At 45.8% G+C, this 21,615-nt stretch overlaps 2 protein-coding genes across 2 annotated transcripts; one reads left to right on the top strand and one right to left on the bottom strand.

Moving 5' to 3' along the window:
- The first annotated feature begins 8,890 nt into the window (after positions 1–8,890).
- Positions 8,891–11,320, top strand: LOC121997810 (leucine-rich repeat extensin-like protein 3). Its single transcript, XM_042552438.1, has one exon. The coding sequence runs from the start codon at positions 9,065–9,067 to the stop codon at positions 10,766–10,768; it is 1,704 nt and encodes a 567-aa protein (XP_042408372.1). The 5' UTR covers positions 8,891–9,064; the 3' UTR covers positions 10,769–11,320.
- A 1,097-nt stretch (positions 11,321–12,417) lies between these two features.
- LOC121997809 lies at positions 12,418–21,318 on the bottom strand. The gene is made up of 5 exons (XM_042552437.1): positions 21,134–21,318; positions 18,492–21,040; positions 15,258–17,012; positions 13,390–13,642; positions 12,418–13,311 (listed from the first exon to the last, which is right to left on the bottom strand). Exons 2-5 carry the CDS (start codon positions 20,895–20,897, stop codon positions 12,776–12,778), a joined length of 4,950 nt encoding a protein of 1,649 aa, XP_042408371.1. The 5' UTR covers positions 20,898–21,040; positions 21,134–21,318; the 3' UTR covers positions 12,418–12,775.
- Between the last annotated feature and the right edge of the window lie 297 nt (positions 21,319–21,615).

The raw sequence follows: 21,615 nt of genomic DNA, 5'->3' as shown, positions 1-21,615 counted from the left end.
CTTAAACAATTTAGTTTTTGCGAATGCTCGCCGCGCGGATGTTTACAGACAATCGGCGCGGTTCTCGATTTTTAACGACGGAGCTCGTCGGTCTTCCACTCGGTTTTTATAGCCGATCGGTGCGGCTCCCGATATTTAACGTCGGTGCTCGACGGTCTTCCACTCGGTTTTTATAGCCGATTGACGCGGCTCTCGATTTTTAACGACGGAGCTCGTCGGTCTTCCACTCGGTTTTTATAGCCGATCGGTGCGGCTCCCGATATTTAACGTCGGTGCTCGACGGTCTTCCACTCGGTTTTTATAGCCGATCGGCGCGGCTCTCGATTTTTAACGACGGAGCTCGTCGGCGCGGATGTTTATAGCCGATCGACGCGGCTCTCGATCTTTAACGACGAAGCTCGTCGGCGCGGATGTTTATAGCCGATCGGCGCGGCTCTCGATCCTTAACGACGGAGCTCGTCGGCGCGGATGTTTATAGCGGATCGGCGCGGCTCTCGATCTTTAACGATGGAGCTCGTCGGCGCGGATGTTTATAGCCGATCGGCGCGGCTCTCGATCTTTAACGACGGAGCTCGTCGGCGCGGATATTTATAGCCGGTCGACGCGGCTCTTGATTTTTAACGACGGAGCTCGTCGGCGCGGATGTTTATAGCCGATCGGCGCGGCTCTCGATCTTTAACGACGGAGCTCGTCGGCGCGGATGTTTATAGCCGATCGGCGCGGCTCTCGATCTTTAACGACGGAGCTCGTCGGCGCGGATATTTATAGCCGGTCGGCGCGGCTCTCGATCTTTAACGACGGAGCTCGTCGGCGCGGATGTTTATAGCCGATCGGCGCGGCTCTCGATCTTTAACGACGGAGCTCGTCGGCGCGGATGTTTATAGCCGATCGGCGCGGCTCTCGATCTTTAACGACGGAGCTCGTCGGCGCGGATGTTTATAGCCGATCGGCGCGGCTCTCGATCTTTAACGACGGAGCTCGTCGGCGCGGATGTTTATAGCCGATCGGCGCGGCTCTCGATCTTTAACGACGGAGCTCGTCGGCGCGGATGTTTATAGCCGATCGGCGCGGCTCTCGATCTTTAACGACGGAGCTCGTCGGCGCGGATATTTATAGCCGGCGCGGCTCGATTTTAATGACGGAGCTCGTCGGCGCGGATATTTATAGCCGGCGGCTATTTTAACGCTCTCGAGCTCGTCGGCGCGGATATTTATAGCCGGCGGCTCTCGATTTTAACGACGGAGCTCGTCGGCGCGGATGTTTATAGCCGATCGGCGCGGCTCTCGATCTTTAACGACGGAGCTCGTCGGCGCGGATGTTTATAGCCGATCGGCGCGGCTCTCGATCTTTAACGACAGAGCTCGTCGGCACGGATGTTTATAGCCGATCGGCGCGGCTCTCGATCTTTAACGACGGAGCTCGTCGGCGCGGATGTTTATAGCCGATCGGCGCGGCTCTCGATCTTTAACGACGGAGCTCGTCGGCGCGGATGTTTATAGCCGATCGGCGCGGCTCTACGGTTTAACGTCTGGGCTAGACGGGCTTGAAGGCTAACTCCTTACCAGGTCGAGCGACCTTGGCCTTCATAACTTATCTCGCGCTTGGACAGTCTTTGTGCCCGGCCGAACGGCACGGGTCATTTGCTTGCGAATCCAATCGGCTGGGAGGCCTTTACTATTCGGGCGCTTGGTTCGGATAATCCATATGCCCTTTTCACCTAGCTTGGAGAACGTGCTCCTGGCAAAACAGCTCAGGGTCTGCTTCGTCGAGCATTTTGGCTCGGATAATTTACCTCCATCCGGAAGGTACTGGGTCTTCGATCTTCGAGCGCTTGGCTCGACCCATTTACCTCCGGCTGAACGACGCGAGGCCTTCGTTCCTTGTTGACGATGCCTTATATTTGTTCTCTTGATTTTTCATTTCTGCATTTCAAGTATTCAGTCGAAAAAAGTACACAGGATGATTTACATTGGCACACCTTTCACCCCGCCCGGTAAGGCTGGAGGTGGTTCGCGCTCCACGGTCTATCTAGCTGTCGGCCGTCCTCATCCTCCAAATAATATGCGCCCGAGCGGAGCTTTTCGATGATTTTGAACGAGCCTGCCCACGGCGCTTCAAGCTTGCCGACGTCGCCGACCGGTTTGACTTTCTTTCAAACAAGGTCGCCGACCTGGAATGATCGGGGAATGACGCGACGGTTGTAGTTTTGCTTCATTCGTTGACGGTATGCCATCAGCCGAACGGATGCCTTGGCTCGTTCCTCGTCAATCAAATCCAGCTCCATGTTCCTCGGATCGGCGTTGTCTTCATCGTACAATTGGACCCGGACGAACTCGACGCCGACTTCAACCGGGATGACTGCTTCGCCGCCGTACACCAGATGAAAAGGTGTGACGCCCGTCGCTTCCTTAGGAGTTGTCCGGATGGCCCATAAAACGCCCGGCACTTCATTCGGCCAACTTCCTCCCACGTGGTCGAGCCGAGCGCGCAGAATACGGAGAATTTCCCGGTTGGCTACTTCGGCTTGACCGTTGCTTTGGGGGTAAGCCACGGACGTGAAGTGTTGCTCAATGCCATAACTTTTGCACCAATCTTCTAGCACCTTCCCTGTGAATTGTCTCCCATTGTCAGAAACCAATCGGCGAGGGATACCGAACCTACAGATGATGTGTTGTCATATGAATTTTTTGACCATCTGTTCGGTGATCCTAGCTAGTGGCTCGGCTTCCACCCACTTGGAGAAATAATCGACCGCCACCTGCAAAAATTTCCTCTGCCCGGTCGCCATCGGGAATGGACCCACGATATCCATTCCCCATTGATCGAACGGACATGAGACGGTTGATGCCTTCATCTCCTCTGCCGGTCGGTGGGAGAAGTTGTGATACTTCTGGCACGAAAGGCATGTAGATACTATTCGAGCGGCGTCTATTTATAAGGTCGGCCAAAAGTATCCAGCTAGCAGGATCTTCTTGGCTAATGATCGTCCGCCCGGATGCCCTCCACACGATCCTTGATGTACTTCTTGGAGAATGTAAGCCGAGTCTTCCGAGCTCACGCATTTCAACAGCGGACGTGAGAAAGTCTTCTTGTAGAGCTGATCACCGATGAGTGTGAAGCGACCGGCCCTCCTCCTGAGCAGCTGGGCTTCATCCCGATCAGCCGGTGTGGCTCCCGAGCGGAGGAACTCTATGATGGGTGTCCTCCAGTCGCTTGGAAACGTGAGGCTTTCCATCCGGTCGACGTGAGCTACCAACAATACTTTTTCAATTGGTTGCTGAATGGTGACCGGCACTATAGAACTTGCTAGTTTGGCCAAGTCATCGGCTACCTGGTTCTCCATTCGGGGAATCTTTCGAATAAGGACCTCTCGGAAGGTAGCTTTGAGTTTTTCAAAGGCTTCAGCGTAGAGCTTAAGCCGAACGCTGTTGATTTCAAAGGTGCCAGAAAGTTGCTGAGCGGCCAACTGTGAATCCGAATAAAGTGTCACCCGACCGGCTCCTACATGCCGTGCTGCCTGCAGTCCGGCTATGAGGGCCTCATACTCTGCTTCATTGTTGGTGGCTTTGTAGTCCAGCCGGACAGATAAGTGCATCTTTTCTTCTTGGGGTGAGAGTAGCAGTATTCCAATCCCACTTCCGAGCCGAGTGGACGACCCATCCACATATATCCTCCACATAGCTTCCGGCTCTGGCCTCTGCACTTCGGTCACAAAATCAGCCAAGGATTGCGCTTTGATCGCCGAGCGGGGCTGGTATTGGATTTCAAATTCACTTAGTTCTGTCGTCCACTTGATGAGCCGTCCGGACGCTTCTGGATTCAACAGCACTCTTCCTAGTGGACTTTTGTCCGGACGATGATGGTGTGAGCCAAGAAATATGGTCGAAGGCGCCGAGCGGCTAGAACCAAAGCAAAGGCCAACTTCTCGAGCCCGGTGTAACGAGATTCAGCATCTTTTAAAATGTGGCTTAGAAAATACACCGGTTGCTCTTCGCCGCTCGCCCTCACAAGTGCTGAGCCTACAGCATGTTCAGTTGACGACAGATAAATATAAAGTGACTCACCCCCGATCGGCTTGGCTAGTATAGGCAAAGAATTAAGATATGTCTTCAATTCTTCAAATGCTCGGTCGCATTCCTCGTCCCAGTGAAATTTAGTGGCCTTGCGCAAAATTTTGAAGAATGGTAGGCTCCGGTCGGCGGTTTTGGAGATGAATCTGGATAAAGCAGTCAATCGCTGCACTTCCCTCGTATTCCTTGGAGGCGGCATGTCTTGCAGAGCTTTCACCTTGCTGGGATTGACTTCAATTCCCCGCTCGGTCACTATATACCCCAAGAAACGCCCTCCTTTTGCTCCGAACAGGCACTTTTGAGGATTTAGCTTGACTCCATATTTGCGCAGCGTTCGAAAGGTTTCTTCCATGTCCTTGAAGAGGTCGGCCGCTCGGGTGGACTTGATAAGGATGTCGTCCACATAAACTTCCAGATTCCGCCCGATCTGCTCTCTGAATACTTTGTTCATTAAGCGTTGATAAGTGGCCCCGGCATTCTTCAATCCGAACGGCATCACATTATAGCAATATGTGCCGTCGGCCGTCACGAAGCTTACTTTTTCTTGATCTTCCCGGGCGAGTGGCACTTGATGATACCCTTGGTAGGCGTCGAGCATACAAATTAATTCGCAGCCAGCCGTAGAGTCCACCAGCTGATCTATCCGGGGCAGGGGATAAAAATCTTTGGGGCATGCTTTGTTTAAGTCCCGAAAATCAATACAGACTCTCCACTTGTCGCCCGGCTTGGAGACTAATACTACGTTAGCCAACCAACTCGGAAACTGTACTTCTCGTATATGGCCGGCCTCCAGAAGCTGCTCGACCTCCGCTCGGATGATGGAGTTCTGCTCGGCGCTGAAATCTCTTTTTCTCTGCTTTATCGGCCGAGCGTCCGGTCGGACATGCAACTCATGCCGTGCTATGCTCGGCGAGATCCCAGGCAATTCATGTGTCGACCAGACAAATACATCATGATTTCGTCGGAGGCATTGGATCAGCTCCTCCTTCTGCTTCTCCTCCAGATCAGAGGCAACAAAAGTCGTGGCCTCCGATCGGGTCGGATGAATCTGCACCTCCTCTTTTTCCTCATAAATTAAGGCGGGTGGCTTTTCAGTGATAGCATTTACCTCGATTCGAGGCGCCTTCCGAGCGGAGTTGGATTCTGCTCGGACCATCTCTATGTAACACCGCCGAGCTGCTAACTGATCTCCCCGTACCTCTCCCACCTTGTCTTCGACGGGGAACTTCATCTTCTGGTGGAAGGTTGAGACGACTGCTCGGAATTCGCCGAGCGCCGGTCGGCCCAAAATGACATTGTAGGACGAGGGAGAATCGACCACCACAAAATTTATTGTCCTGGTCCTCCTGAGCGGCTCCTCTCCCAGCGAGGTAGCCAGCCGGATCTGTCCGACCGGCTGAACTTCGTTACCCGTAAACCCGTAGAGCGGGGTTGTCATGGGAAGCAGCTCGGCTCGATCAATTTGCAGCTGGTCAAACGCCTTCTTGAATATGATGTTGACCGAACTCCCTGTGTCAACAAATATGCGGTGAATAGTGTAATTTGCTATTACCGCTTTAATGAGCAGGGCGTCGTCGTGGGGCACTTCGACTCCTTCTAAGTCCCCGGGCCCGAAAGTGATTTCCGGTCCACTTGCCCGCTCTTGGCTGCAACCGACTGCGTGGATCTGGAGCTGCCGGACGCCTGCCTTTCTGGCTCGGTTGGAATCTCCTCCGGTCGGCCCACCAGCAATAACATTGATCTCGCCGCGGGAAGTATTGCTCCTATTTTCCTCTTCCCGAGTGGCCGGTCGGGACCGTTCTCTGGACGCCCGTCGATTCTCCTGTCTTGGAGACCGGTGCCGATCGGGCGTATGCCGATGTTGCCTCTCGGTGCGGGTCCGGTCGGCTTCATGGGTCCTTTGTCTCCTGCCGACGGGAGGAGACCGTCGTTCGGCTTTCTTGGGAACGGGATTAGCCACGAAGGGAAAACTTCGACAATCCCTCGTGTTGTGCGTATCTGTCTGGTGGAAGGAGCAGAACATAGGGGTCCATCTCTTCTTTGGCTTAGGCCGAGTGGCAGCTACCTCTTGTACATGGGACCTCACACGAGGGGAGCGGGTTGCTTCGGCCCTTGGTCCCCTCGGCGGTTGATGAGCGGCTAAGGGTCTCCGCTCGGCAGGAGGAGCCCGTTCGGTTGGTGTTTCTTTTTTCCTGGCTGCCTACGCTTCCTCCACGTTGATATATTCATTGGCCCGGTGCAGCATATGATCATAATCTTGGGGCGGCTTTCGGATGAGCGACCGGAAGAAGTCCCCATCCACAAGGCCTTGCGTGAAGGCATTCATCATTGTCTCCGATGTGGCTGTGGGAATATCCATCGCCACTTGGTTGAATCGCTGGATGTAAGCTCGAAGCGATTCTCTCGGCTCTTGCTTGATTGCGAACAAGCTGACACTTGTCTTCTGATAACGCCGACTGCTGGCGAAGTGGTGGAGGAAGGCCGTTCGGAAGTCCTTGAAACTAGTGATAGATCCGTCCGGCATCCTCCGAAACCACCGTTGAGCCGATCCCGATAAAGTGGTAAGAAAGACTCGGCACTTTACTCCATCTGTATACTGATGGAGCGTAGCTGTGTTATCGAACTTACCCAGATGATCATCCGGGTCTGTTGTTCCATTGTACTCGCCGATCGTCGGAGGCACGTAATGCTTGGGCAAAGGGTCTCGTAGAATAGCCTCCGAGAATTGGCGATTGATCCGCTCGGGAGATGAATCTGCTCGGGGAGCTTTCCCCTTTCTGGCGTCTCGCCTGGGCATTTCGTCGGAAGAAGATCCTCTTTCCGAGCTGGTACGGTTTCAGGGGTGCGGAATAAGGCCCGATGGAACGCAACGGTGGCTTGAGGTGCTTCCGCTCGGCCACCCGACGCAGATGTTGCTTGTTGCTCCGGCCGCTCGGCTGCCTCTTTCTGTTTTTGCTCCACAAGTTTGGCGGCCCTCATCTCGACCACAGCGTCCAACTCTTCTTGTGAGAGTGCCACATTGTGTATTCTTCCAGCCTCGTCCATTGTCTCTGTTCGGATGCAGGTGCGTTCCCACAGACGGCGCCAAATTGATCCTGTCCGAACCAGGGGTCAACGAACGCTGGGGATGTGGCGCTCCCTACTAGATCCTCAGGTGCTCCGGCGAACCTGCAACAAAACCGAGCCGGGAGGGGTGTCCCGGCGACGACCCTCCGACGCTCAAGTCAGGCGAGGAAATAGATGAAGTGGCTTAGAAGCAGAAGACTCGTGTACCTCCGGTTGAAGAAGTGGAGGCCTTATATAGACTTCTGAGGAGACTAATGTACATATACCGAGGCACACATACGTGTCCTCAACCCATACCCAGTATGGGCTTGTCAGAGGGACTATGCCCAGATATGGGTCTGTCAGAAAGACGTCCATAAGGCCATACCGCTACTGTATCAACCTCTCCGTGATGTGACGGCGAGATCCTCCATCGTGCACTCTTGTGTACGGCATAATCATCAGACATGCCTTTGCTGACATACCATATTCTGAGCCGAACGGATAGGCCGTTCGGCTAACCTTCGTACCCTCGCCCTTGTCCTGGCCGAACGGACCACCCGCTCAGCCATTCGGTTCTCCCGCCTTGGCGTCGGAAACCCCAGTCCATGACTGGGTTATCTTTGGTTCCGCTCGGACCTACTCAGCTGCGCGGCGCGGCCATTAACCGCTTAGCCCTCCATCTGTCCTCAAGCTGAGACCCTTCAGGAAATGGATCCCCCATTCTTACCGCCGGATCAGGTTCCTTGGTCCGCAACTTGCGGACTAAAGGATGATCCACTTTATAAATTGATTTATTTCAATAGATTTTATCAAAAGTTCATCATAATTCATCAATTATAAATAATGAATTATCCTCTAGTCTATAATTTATAAACTAGAGGAGTTTTCATCTTTTATTAAAGTTCTAATATTTATTAGAGTAGTTAGCTAGGATTCCCGCTGCAATAATATTAAAATAAAAATAATTATAAAAATAAAAATATACCGATTGAATATTCTTTTTATAATAAATAAAAAATTCTATTCTGATAAAAAACTGCTCTTTTAATTTTTGTCATAAATGAAACACCGAGAGCATTTCGTAAAAAAGGAAAAGTTCTCTGCCAAGGGCCAATTTGATAATGTTTTCTAGAATTATATTATATTATTTAGTGGAGCTCAACTATCATTAAATTTTTTTGACGCAGTAATCCCTCGCGGTCAGCAGTTACCGAACGCGGTGCGCGTAGTGGGGCCAAGATGTGTGGGGCCCGCTCACATGGGCGCTCCGCTAAGTATCGGTCCCCACCACTTCCATCACCCCATCGCCATCCAAGCGTCGCATGAGCGCAGCATCGCATCGCAACCATTAACGTGAGAAAATGTCTTATTTGCCCCTATTCCCAATTGGAAAACTGAGGGTTTTTATATCAAATCACTACAGCATTCTCTCCACTTACCGGTCGTTCCTAATGGCCTCAACTAATTCCAATTTAACCGCCCCAAATAGTCGTTAAACTCGATTAGTTACTGTTCCCAGCACCGTCGGGCATCTCACCGAGACTCATGCGTTCCCTAAAAGCGATGCCTTGCTTGTTCAATTAAATCCCCAACCGCCGCTCTTTTAACTGAAGCCGTCCGTTTCAAAATCCATAGGAACGAATCGCATCGCTAGCCTAGGACGTCTCCGGCTAAAGCTCACCGCGAGTGAGGGGAATCCAAAGTCTTGGCATTAATTAATAGTTTAGCCTGCAGCGGGGCGAGGGAATTATAAAACGGTCACATTATTGTGCTCCTAAACGCGCTCATTAATCTTTTGGTGTGCTTTGAGCTGTGCTTTAGCTGTCTCCTTCTCTCTTCCTTAACTCTGGAGCAAATACCTAGAAGAGCTCAACATCTCTCCTCGTCCCCTTTCCTTTCAACTGCGATCTCCTCTCGATCTCTTCTCCTCACGATCTGACAATGAGATGAAGAAGAGAAGCACAAGATCGTCGGAGAAGTGTTGCTTCGTCTTCCTGCTCTTGATCTATTCTGCGGCGGCGGCGGAGGCTGAGATTGGTGGGCATGGCCTCAAGGACGCTGAGGTCGGACTCATACGTCGGCGGCAGCTTCTGTACTACCTCGACCAGTACGGCGACCGCGGCGAGAGCGTGAGCGTCGACCCCTCCTTCCACTTCGACAACCCCCGCCTCCGCGACGCCTATGTCGCGCTTCAGGCGTGGAAGCAGGCCATCCTCTCCGATCCCCATAACTTCACCGGCAACTGGGTCGGGCCCGAGGTCTGCACCTACACCGGCGTTTTCTGCGCGCCGCTTCCCTGCAACACTTCTCTCAATGTCGTCGCCGGCATCGATCTAAACCATGCCGATATTGCCGGGTATCTTCCCGAGGAGCTCGGCCTTCTTACGGATCTCGCCCTGTTCCACATCAACTCCAACCGCTTCTGCGGCACCGTCCCGCACAGGTTCCGCCAGCTGACTCGCCTCTTTGAGATCGATCTGAGCAACAACCGCTTCGCCGGTAAGTTCCCCAGGGTGCTCCTCGACCTCCCCGCGCTTAAGTTTCTCGACATCAGATTCAACGAGTTCGAGGGCGGCGTGCCCCGCGAGCTCTTCGACAAACCGCTCGATGCCATCTTCATCAACCACAACAGGTTTGTGTTCGACATTCCGGACAATATCGGCAATTCGCCGGTGTCCGTCGTCGTTCTGGCGGGCAACAGGTTCGGAGGATGTCTCCCAGCTAGCCTTGGCAATATGTCAAACACCTTGAACGAGATCATCCTGATGGACAATGGGCTCCGGTCCTGCCTCCCGCCCGAGATTGGCCTGCTCAGGAAGCTGACGGTGTTCGACGTCAGCTTCAACCAGCTGTTGGGACCTCTGCCGCAGCAGATCAGCGGAATGAATAGCCTCGAGCAGCTCGACGTCGCGCACAATCTGCTGTCGGGAAGCATCCCGAAGTCCATCTGCGAGCTTCCACACCTGCAAAATTTCACTTACTCGTACAATTTCTTCACCGGTGAGCCACCATCGTGCTTGAAGGTGCAGTCGTTCGATGATAGGAGGAATTGTCTGCCGGCGAGGCCGTGGCAGCGGTCGGAGAAGCAGTGCAGATCGTTCTTGTCGCACCCTGTGGATTGTAGTACGTTCCGTTGTAAGCCATTCGTGCCGGAGCTTCCTCCACCACCTCCTCCATCCCCGCCTCCGCCATCCCCGCCTCCGCCATCTCCGCCGCCACCATCTCCACCTCCACCGTCTCCACCGCCTCCTTCTCCTCCTCCGCCGTCTCCACCGCCTCCTTCCCCTCCGCCTCCATCTCCACCCCCTCCGTCACCCCCGCCCCCGTCCCCCCCCCCCCCCCCCCCCCCCCCCCCCCCCCCCCCCCCCCCCCCCCCCCCACCCCCCCCACCGCCCCCCCCGCCCCCTTCCCCCCCCCCTCCACCTCCCAACTCTCCGCCTCCACCTCCCCTGCATTACTACTCTCCTCCTCCCCCTTATTTATCTCCGCCGCTACTTCCACCTAACTCTCCTCCGCCACCCGAGTTACCTCCACTGCCGGTTTACCACTACGGATCGCCGCCGCCTCCTCCAACACCTCATTACGAAACCCCACTGCCACCAGTTGTTGGAGTCAACTACGCTTCACCCCCTCCCCCTCCCCTCTATTAATTCTTTCGGAATCGTTCTCCTCCTCCTCCTCCTCCCCTTAGAAATCTTTCATTCATTTGTGATTCTGATCGTGCTTGTTTTCCATCATGTGTTAATTTATCAGACTATTTCTTTGCACATTTTGATGCTCATCAAGCAATCATCCCTGAAATTAGAGAGGAAAGTTGCATGCTTTACTTGGATTTCTACTACTTCGTGCATGCAACTTCCATCTTTGGGAACAGGCAATGGAGGAGGGATGCTGGGGAACATCTCCACAGTATAACTTGAATTACAAATATATGGGTTTGTGAATAAATGATTGACAGCAAGAGATGGAGTAGGTGCAGGGAAAAATGTAAGTACAGAGAACATGATATTCAAGATATGCAGATCAATTCGGTGTCTCTTCTTTTGTTATACTTTGTTCTTTCCATTTTAATTCTTCTATCATGGAACACATTGATTCTAAACTCATGCTTTGCTACTATTATCAATGGTGTCTATACATTGTCAGTTTGTAATGAGTGCTTGAGTTTGAATAACAGATATACTATGCGCTTACTCATTAAATCTCCTAGTTTTTATAGGTCAAATCAAGTGATGCTTCTGTAATCTAGACTTATGATGGCTTGAATTAATTAAGCCTCTGTTTACCTCAAAGAGTTTCATCATTCTGAAAATGACTCTTTTGTCTATATATCTAGTTGTCAAATGTCCTTCTCATCTTTCAGTGTAGAATAGTTTTGTAGAATATTTAGCAATGATATTGTAGTCAATCAGTTTGGCTTCAATGCCCTATTCTTCACGTGCCTTGTTTTGTGCCGTGATTGTCGGTGAAGCTGGCGATTAAATTTAGAACTTGAGAAGTAGTCCATGAAATTGTTACATGGTTCCTTCCTACAGGTGCCAAGTTTATTAGAGGATAGATTTACGACAGTGAGATATTGATTAGTGAAAAATTCCTTCTATTTTTTAGTCACTAGACAATCGGTTATAAACTAATCTTGTAATTTCCTTTTTTTTTTTTTAAATTTAATCTGGGACAATTCGGAAATTGTCGACAATGATCACGAGCTTCTTTAATGGGATGCCCTTTTTTTTAATGTTAGCTCTTTGGATTAGCTGTGATCAAATAATGCTTGTTGTTGACGAATCAACAACTTATGACCCAAGTTAAGGGATTCATGGGCCCCGACAGGATATTTTCCTCCCCATCGTGCTTTCGGATTTACCACCGATTTGAGATTAGTTGGAGACACCTGAATTATTAAAAATAAATAAATTAATTAAGGGATTGATGCTAGCAAAAAATAATATTGAAGGTAAAACAGTATATGCAACATCACTCACCGAACGAGACACGCCGAGATTATCCACATCGAAGCAATTCTTAGTTACATTGTCCCCCCTCTGCTAGTGACTCAACAACAATGTGTTTGATTTGAGGTGAGTAATATCCATGCTCAAAACTGAAATATGATCATTTCAAACATTTTGAAGCAGACTGCATGGTAGATTGAATTGCTAACTCTGCAACTGCAAATGAAGACGCGATGCAAAATAAGATTATGGGAAAACTCAAAACACTGCAAATGGCCGACGATTTAACCCAGCTTCGCTTGCTGGTTGCTCGTGATCTGATATGAAGATGAAAACTTTTCAGCGGATATGCGGAGAGATCAATCACTAGACATTTTCAGAAATACAGATGAAAACAGGAGAGAGAAAAAAAATCTGTACAGGATTAGCATTGAAAGCTACACACTATCTCCAGGGGCAAATGAAAGAGAACTACAGAGGAAAGCTGAAATTGTTAAACTGAAGTGGCTGAACAAAATCCTCAAAAAGGAAATTCTCTTTGGGCAATGCTTCATGTCCGATAGCGCTTCAATTTGCTTCTTTAGCTATAAGAAATCTCAAGGAAACTTGAAGCCAATTTCTAAGGAAAATCTTCTCCAGCAAAATGACAGCACTGAAGAATCAAGGATTATATTTCTGGAAAATATAACCTTAATGTCTCAGTGTTTACCCATCACCAACAATGTCTTCCTCGAATGATTTTATTGCCTCTGCCGTCATGAGGGCAACCGTGGCTCGATGAAGTGAAAGATCAGCCTTGTGTAGCAACCATTGTGCTTTCTCTCTCTTAAGTTTAGCCATGTTCAGTGCATGCTGAGCAGCACTTGTTGCATCACGCAACCTGAACTCATCCATATCAACATGATGTCTCTGAAACCCATTGAATGGAGCTTGCTTGACACTGGAACTTTCACAAAATTCTGAATTCCATTTATTGACTCCATTTCTAGATTTTTGATTATATGTGAATAGTGTCCTTTGAGGATATCTAGGAGATAGGAACGCTTCAATCCTCTTTGAATTGCTTCGGGAATATCTTGCATCTAGAAACCTTTCTGAACTATCATGAGCAAACAAGGATTCAGTGCTTGCAGTATCCTTTGGTGAAAAGGTACCTCGGGACTGAAGCCCGTGATAAGAATCGGAAGATTCATAGCTGGAACCAGTAGCCTCACCAAGTGAAAAACCATCCATTTTTCTTCCTGGTACAACAGGAAAGGAATATAAAATCGACATAGTCAAAAAATCAAAGCAATCAAAAGAAATAGTAAAAGCAGTACCCAGATTATGGAAGCTATCTTGCTCTCTCATTAAAACATTATGGTGTCCATTGAACATGAGCTTCTTATGAGATCTCTGCTTTGAATCTTTGTAAGGTACTTCCAAGCCTCTTGGTCTCAGACAAAAGGCAAACATAGGTGGTTTCCTCATTATATCTGCTTTCTTGTAGCAACCTCCAGACTGGATAGGCATTCTGCTCTGGTTTAATTCCCACTCCTTCAGTTGCTGCTGGTACTGTTCCCAGAGAGGTGGCTGAAAACCAAAAGAAACAAGAGCATTGGACATCAAGAACTAATGCCAAAAATTGTGGTTCAAGAATCATAAGTTAAAAGATCCTAACATACACATGCATAAGATGATTGTAACCATATGAACATCTTAACTTCCAAGCAAATGTGTATATTCACATCAACCAAATAACTACTTGAGAATATGAATCAGAGTTAAACAACTAAGCAGTTTATTTTATAGCAACCACCTCATATATTATGCTATGGCTTGTTTTTTTCACCAAACTCTGCTAGCTTAAGCCACTGTGAAACACAATGTTTTTTTCCAATTGAAAGGCTTATTGAAATAAACTGGATCATATTAGGTTGTAAAATTCTTAGAGCATGAATATAGTTATAGATGGTCTCCATGATATGTACAACAGGAAAAGATTAGATAAGGAAAATTTTGATTTTTTTTTATCACCCCTCAAAATGAGAGCCATTTGAATTTGCTCTCTTTACATGCCAGTTGTCCACAATGCATGTAAAGATGAATTTCTTTAGCAGTAATTTCTCACTCCCCCTCTATATGATGAATTTCTAGAAAATAAAACTCTTGCCTATAAAAGGTAGATGGCACCCAAAGTTGACCTCAATTGTCCAAGTGCTCTTGACAATATCAGTTTATAGCTACATTTCAAGGTTTAGGCCAAGGTCACGACATGAATTACAAATAACTTCAACGGTTTAAGGTCAAAATCTCAGGAAATAACCAAAGGAACCTAGCATATCAAATTTTAGAATCACTAGGCAAAATTGAAGCATTCTAAATGATGAAATGCTGGAATTATTAAGGTTACAGAAATAATCATAAAAACTAACTTTACAACTGAAAAGGGACAGATTATCTCACATCGGCGCAGAACATTCACATCATCACATTTATGGGAAAAAAAGTGGCTTATCCAAGATCAAAGCCCGTCACATCACCCAATTGTTCATCAAATAAGGTGACAGGGGGAAGGACAAACTAATCAAGTAACAATTTAGCAGTAATTTCCCCAGGTACGTAAAACTAGAGACATGGACGATTTTCTACAATCTGATTATATGTAGGCCAAAAAAGTAACACGAGTAATCTTTCTAATGTTATTAATTGGCATGGGCTATTCAACAAAATCAAGTGTGATAATTGACTGGAACATGCCAACCTATACTAATGTAATTATTGGCTGGAAGTACCTTTTGATCTCGAACATACAACCTATACCAATGCAATTATTGACTGCAAAGTGCTCATATATTTCAATTTTTGAAACAGTTGATTATGTGATTCAAAAAGGATGTGGGCTTAAGTAAGCAGTCTTTGTCAATAAAGTAATATAGGGTAATCTGCATAAGTTCTCATATGTGCAAAAGTGGCAAGCCATATGTTATCAAGACCAGAAACAAAAGGTCAGAAAGTTGGACAATGGGTGTATAATGAACCATGATCATATTAGATCCTTGAACAGGATTATGCATTTGATTCACCAACTAGAAACCAAATTGAAAGATATTTAATGATACAATCAGTTCAGGGGCAATTAATTTATCTGCCACAATCAAAGTATTACCAACAACCAAAAAAATGTAAACCCAATCAAACCTCGTACCTGAAATTGCCGAATAAGAGGCAAACCTTTCTTCTTTCTCTTTTGCCTCCAATGATCGTAAATAACTTCAACTGAGTCTGTCTGTCCAACATCAGCCATGTATTTCTCTATGTCTTCATTGGTAAGTTCCTCACATTGTTGAGTGTATGTAAGTTTCTCAAACCTGTCCATAACCTTTTCAAACATGTCTTCTCTAACCTCAGGGATTTTATTGTCAGCGGAGTCCATAGAAACTCTCACTGAGGATATCCATTCCTCGTCCTCACTATCCATGTCATACAACACATGAGATGGATCTAGGGCGAAATCAACCTCAGTTCCAATATATCGGAAGTACTTTAAAGAATTCCTAGCAAAAGGCACCTCAATAAAACCATCATTGATATCTGAGAGCAACCTAACACCTGGAATTGGAATATTTTTCACAGACGCAGCCCTAATGTTTTGGTTGTAGCATGCTTCATATATTTGTTTAAAAATATACCACTGGTTTCTGTGAGTGAACTCTAATGTCCATTCGTTTCCTCCTTTCCACATCATAGCATGAGTGTATCGATTTGTGGTCCCAGGCTGCAAAACATGGTATGCCTTGTATACATATTTTGTATCACCTGAAACCTGTACACGAATCCTCCAATTCTTCTGATCATCACAGTCAAGCTGAATTTTGGCTCCAACTTCTCTCCAACATTTATCACCATGAGTTATGAGGACATTAGCTTCACAGAGAAGTGAATCCGAGAAATTCTGTGAACTTCTGCAATACTCAGATGATGCATTTACCACAAGTTTCTTAACCTTTTTATGAGAATATACCTTCTGATGGTTGTTTAGAGGTTTTGAAGCATGTTCATAATCTCCAGATAACACTGAATATGAGACCTGGGTTCGAGGCCTCTTGTAGCCACTAGAAGCGCCATTGGCCATAAGATCCATGGAACCCAATTTCGGACTGTGAATAAATGTCCGTGACAGTGAAGTATGGCGATTGCGATGCCACATGCTTCGTGGAACAGTTGGACTGTGGATTCCATGTTCTTTCACTTCAAGGATCAAATTGGAACAATGCGGTTGAATCAGCAATCCTTTTTGAAGATTATGCTTCTCGACTTCCTCAAGAAGAGGAGCCTCAACATTGGTGGTACTGATCATATGTCTGTCATCATGAGACTTCAGAGGAAACGAATCTTCAGCATACTCAGAACCAAAATGTAAGGCATGCACTGATGTTGCAGCCTCATTTGGAGATCTTTCAGCTTGCACGACACACCCACGACCAGTAATATTCCCCACATCATCACTGCCAGCTATACCAGCTACAACATCTTGATGCCCAGTAGCTCTACTAGTGTCAGCATATCTATCACCACAAGTTCCAGAAGACCAAGTATGTATGCTTGATGATATGTGGTCAGCTGCAGCCTCATTGAAACAGGGCCTTGACCTACCAACCCTTTCTGGAGCTTGCTTAGAAGGGTCATCAAAAGAAGAAGAAGCATATATTGTTGATGTATTAGCATTATCTGCATTTTTTTGTGAAGAAACTGAAGTCTGAGCTCCAGAAGTTGTATCTTTTTCAATCAACAACTTTTGATACAGACTTGGATAAAAGAATGATCCATTCACAAGATAAAGGGAACATGGAAAAAGCTTCTCACGCTCTTCAGGCACACAATGAACAAAATTATTCAAAACTGGATCAACTGCTTTCTTCATATCAGGTCTATGTAAAAGGTTTGTCTTTTCCCAGAATTTCTGCAAAAATAATATAAAATAAACAGCAAATATTCATCAGATGAAGTTGTTCCTAGTTGACAAAGTAGAGCTAGGTTTTGATACAATCAGTTAAAAAACTGTGCACCCTTTTTGATAGATTAAAACTAACAAGAAAAGAATGCATTAATACATGTCTAAACCAAGGGAAATGATATAAAAACCAATGCTCCACATTTTCCAAGAAATATCTAGACAACATAGTATAATACTAGTATCTAGAGAGGCAAGTCCCCATTTGGTGAACTTTCCAACCTAGAACTTGGCAAGTGGCAACAACTTCCATGATCATCAGCCTGGTAGCAAGCACCTTCAATTGTTCAAAAAAACTGAAATGTCTTTTATAATTCCATAACATATATCATTGCAAACTCCAATTCTACTACAAATTAAAATTTCCTAAATATTGAAGGAGAGCATTGACGCAATGGTGTCATGTGACCTAGAGGTCACGGGTTAGAGTCTAGAAAATAACATCTTGCAAAATAGGGTAAAACTGTGTACAATAGACCCTTCTCCGAACCCTACATTGGCGGGAGCTTCGTGCACCGGACTGCTCTTTTATTGAATCAAGTCATTTGGGAAAAAGAGGAAAAAAAATTTAAAATAGACCCATAATAAAAAGTACAAGGTTTCCGAGTAAAATAAATTGATAGGTTCAATCTTGTGATATTATTATTTAAGGAAAAAAAGCATACTAGAAAAATATCAGAAACCTTAGTAACTATTTATGTTGTAATTACAACCTAGATGAACGCTTGTTGGATACAATCATATGAGCTTATGGTTCTGAGATTGCATACTATGAATCTATGATAATGGAGAAGTTGTTTGACAAAAATTAGTTGGCAAGTTTTCTAATATGAGCTAGACAACTCTGATTAAATTCCAAGCAAATCCTCAACTTTAAAGGTTAAGGTTAGACTGAAAATTGATAACCATGAACCCTAACATTAGCAGGAGCCTTAAACACCTTAAGCAGATATATAAATTGAATCCTCTTTTGTAACAATATACATGAAAAAAGAAACTAACTATGAACATTGATGAATTCATCTATTGAGCAATGCCTCTTGATAACAAGATGCTTGCCTAATATGCCTCAGGGCTCTGATAGATATCTTTTCTAAAAAATCAAGATGCCTGATCCACAGATAACTACTTTGAACAATCATGTCTAATTTGAACAACTCCAGTAATTGAAGCCTTGAAATAGGTAAAGGGCAACACTAGAACATTAAGCAAAGTAATGTGATGAAGTAACCAATGACAACACCTACATAAGATCAAAAAATTTTATAACAAAAAGTAACCAGGTGAAAAACCAAGCTCATATTGTTAAGTAGAGAAAAAGTAAGTTAGATGGTACAATGATACCACACATTGAGACCAGCAACTGAAATGCACAGAAAAAAAATAATAAGAGCACTAAAGCAAGAACTTTTTAAATGGAATAAGTACCTCAAACTGCTTAGAGCTGTGTGATATTTCATTGGTAGAAAAGTACAATGTATTCACACGGATGTATGGAGTTGAGATCGATGCCTCCTTTGTGCAAAGCTTTTTTAACTTTCCCTCAAAGCGCTTCCATCTTGAACTTTCCACCTTGGAGAACAAATTTAAAAAAAGTAGTTCCTCACGTGAATTGTCCAATCTTGAAATGCATAGCACAATTGATGAACATGGAATTTCTGAGTCAGTGAAGTTGTACTTTTCAACATGTTGATTCAGTATCTTGATGATCAAACAGAAAAGAGAGATTGAACGCTTTAAACACCCCTCAAACAGAATAAACCTTAGTCCAGGAATGTCATCAACAAAAAATACTTCCATGTGAACATCAGGCCATCCACAAACCAGTTCACCATGATCTGCAATATAAAGTGACCGAAAGAGCCCAAAGCTTTGGCATTGAGAAGTGAAGTTCAGAGTGCATTGAAGTGGTAGGTTCAATTCAAAAATAACTTGTTGGAAGTTCACCAAGGTCAACTTTTCCTTTACTTCCCATACAGGTGCCATACTGTTAACAGTGGAGGAAATGCTTGCTAAACCACCTTGATCACAATCAACAGCATGTTGTGTCAGTTTAGTTTTAAAATCTTCCTTTTTGTTTCGAAACCGTTTTCTAAAATAAACATAAGGTAACTTCTTCTCTTCAGAGTCAATACTTCTCTTCCTCTCAGAGATACCATTGATGTTCCAATCATACAACTGATCTGACTCTTTGCAATTTGGTAATAAGTTATTAGATCTCATATCCAATTGAGACATACGGATGTTTCCTTTGGGGGGTTCCAGTAACAACGAAGGACCGGTATCTTTCAACGGACTAACCCTAAGATGTATCTTCGTGGTATTGGAAGGGCAAGATGTAGCTCGGCGGGTTGTCCGTGCCAACCAGGAGATAATGGGTTCTGACTCTGCAAGGCTTCCTAAATAACTGCTCTCCTCAGTGTCTACCTCTTCAGCTTCTTTGTTTTCCTTTTCCAACCCTGGTTTCCCAAAGTTAAACTTGCTAGAAACTTCACTGGGGAAAAGCAATAGTTTAAATCTTTCCTTTTGGAGGTTAATCCACTCCTCATCACGATCATCATACTTGACATGATGCAACCTAGTTACAGGATCATAACCCTTAATCAGGCCAAAGTACCAATTCTGATCCAAAGGCCAGAAAACTCTGATTCGTTGCTTCACCAAACAATGAGGGTCCATATCCCTCAAGAAGACTTCATAAAAATGGCGGCGCTTCCGAGCAAAGCTTTTTCCGTTGTGTCTCCTCGGGCGTAGAGTCCTACCTGCTGAACCAACTGAACAAACTTTACCTTGTGAACCCTTCATTCTCTCAGTGTTGGATTGTGAAAAATATATGTCGTTCGCTGAATCAGCTGCACCTTTCAATCTCTTTGCACAGAAATCAGTGCAATTTGGATCAAATCGTGAAGAAAGCATTCTAGCAGCATTCTCTTCGAGGTTTTCCTCATCATATTGAGAAACAGGAACTGAATTCACACTATTATCTGCAGAGCGTGCCCGATTCCTAAGATTCATTTGTTCAGACATCTTCACATGATCCTTTCTGTTTCCAGCTTTTCTATTCTCATCCTTGATAAAACTGAGATGTTCAGCACTGGTGGATGGAGCAGAATCATCTTTATGGGACCCACTCATATCACACTCTTCTACTTTCTTCTTTTTCTTCCTCTTCTTGTCATTCAATGCCTTCTGATTCAAATCGTCTTTGTCAATTGATTCATTGTCCTGAACATCAGTATTAGTCTTTGCATGGCAAGGATTAGATATTTCAGTTTCCAAGCTTAAAGGATCTTTACATTTTCTTGAGTTTGAAATGCCCCTACGCCGCTTTGGGGCAAGGAAACTATCACTCATAAAAACTTTGTTTTTAGAGACATCAGTTACATATGCACCATCTGTCTTCCCTGAGAGCTGCGAGTAAAGATCATTAGCTAAATGTTGTGCATCTGCATTTGTTCCTTGCAGATTATCTGTAGTAACACTTCTATTGGAAGTGTCATTGCTCCTGTTAACACTGGAAATGTGATCCTTATTTGATTTTGGGGCATTTGAACTGTTGGGCTGCCTCTTAGAAGTAGGAACAAGACTGCTCAAAAATACCTCTTTTTTGTTTTTTTTCCTTGATTTTGGAAGAACAACTCCATCCTCTTCAAATGGAGAGCCTAGCTTCTTTTGGGGGGCTTTATTTTCTACTTCCCGCACTGAAACCTCCTTCTTGACCGACGATTTTCTCTCAGAACTCCTTGGCCTTTTCACATAAATACTCTGGAGATCCAAAGATCTCGGCTTCTTAGGTATATCAGATTCTTCAATCTTCTCGACCCTAATTTCCATCAACGATTGCCAAATTCAAAGAAAAATTGAATAAGATCCAAATTTTATCACCCATTATACATGACGAGCAGACTGACGCCTTAATTTCAGATCCAAAAGCTTAACTCCAAGGCAACCATCCCAAAATTTGTTCTAAATAGAACCTAAACAACAAAAGTTATCGATAAGAATTATTTGCCCCATTGAGTCCCACCAGAATCGAAGCGATCAATCCGAGCAACGATAGAAGAACGTACCTACAGATACAACAACGACTCCAGACAAATCTCCTATTGTTCAGATCCACAATCGAAGGGAAAGCAGTTTATGAAGCCCAATTCCACTCTCCTCCCGAAGTAATCGCGCGATTGATAGAGGTTCTCGACGGTGATTTTTTAACCCTAGAAAAGGAAGGGGCCTAGGGTTTCATACACGTAAGGATCGGGGCGAAAAAGAAGAACAAAAGCGGAAAATGAAAAGAGAAAAGATGACAAAAACCATGACCGTTGGATCTCCAACTGACGGTCTACGTGTCTTGTGGAGACGCCCAATGCATCAACCGGAATCCAAAATGGCGAAACGACCGCGAACCAACGAACGGCTATGATATTGCTCGCTCACGAAACGAACCGTAGAGATTCGATTAAACGTTAGTGGGATTTGGAGAGACGGAGATCAGCGGTAAAGAAATATTTGCTAAAAGAGCCTCAATGTTTTACTTTTTAGTTTTGGCGCTGAG

The sequence above is a fragment of the Zingiber officinale genome, chromosome 6A (assembly GCF_018446385.1).
Source record: "Zingiber officinale cultivar Zhangliang chromosome 6A, Zo_v1.1, whole genome shotgun sequence".
Classification (NCBI taxonomy): Eukaryota; Viridiplantae; Streptophyta; class Magnoliopsida; order Zingiberales; family Zingiberaceae; genus Zingiber; species Zingiber officinale.
This window is presented reverse-complemented; position numbering and strand designations above follow the sequence as displayed.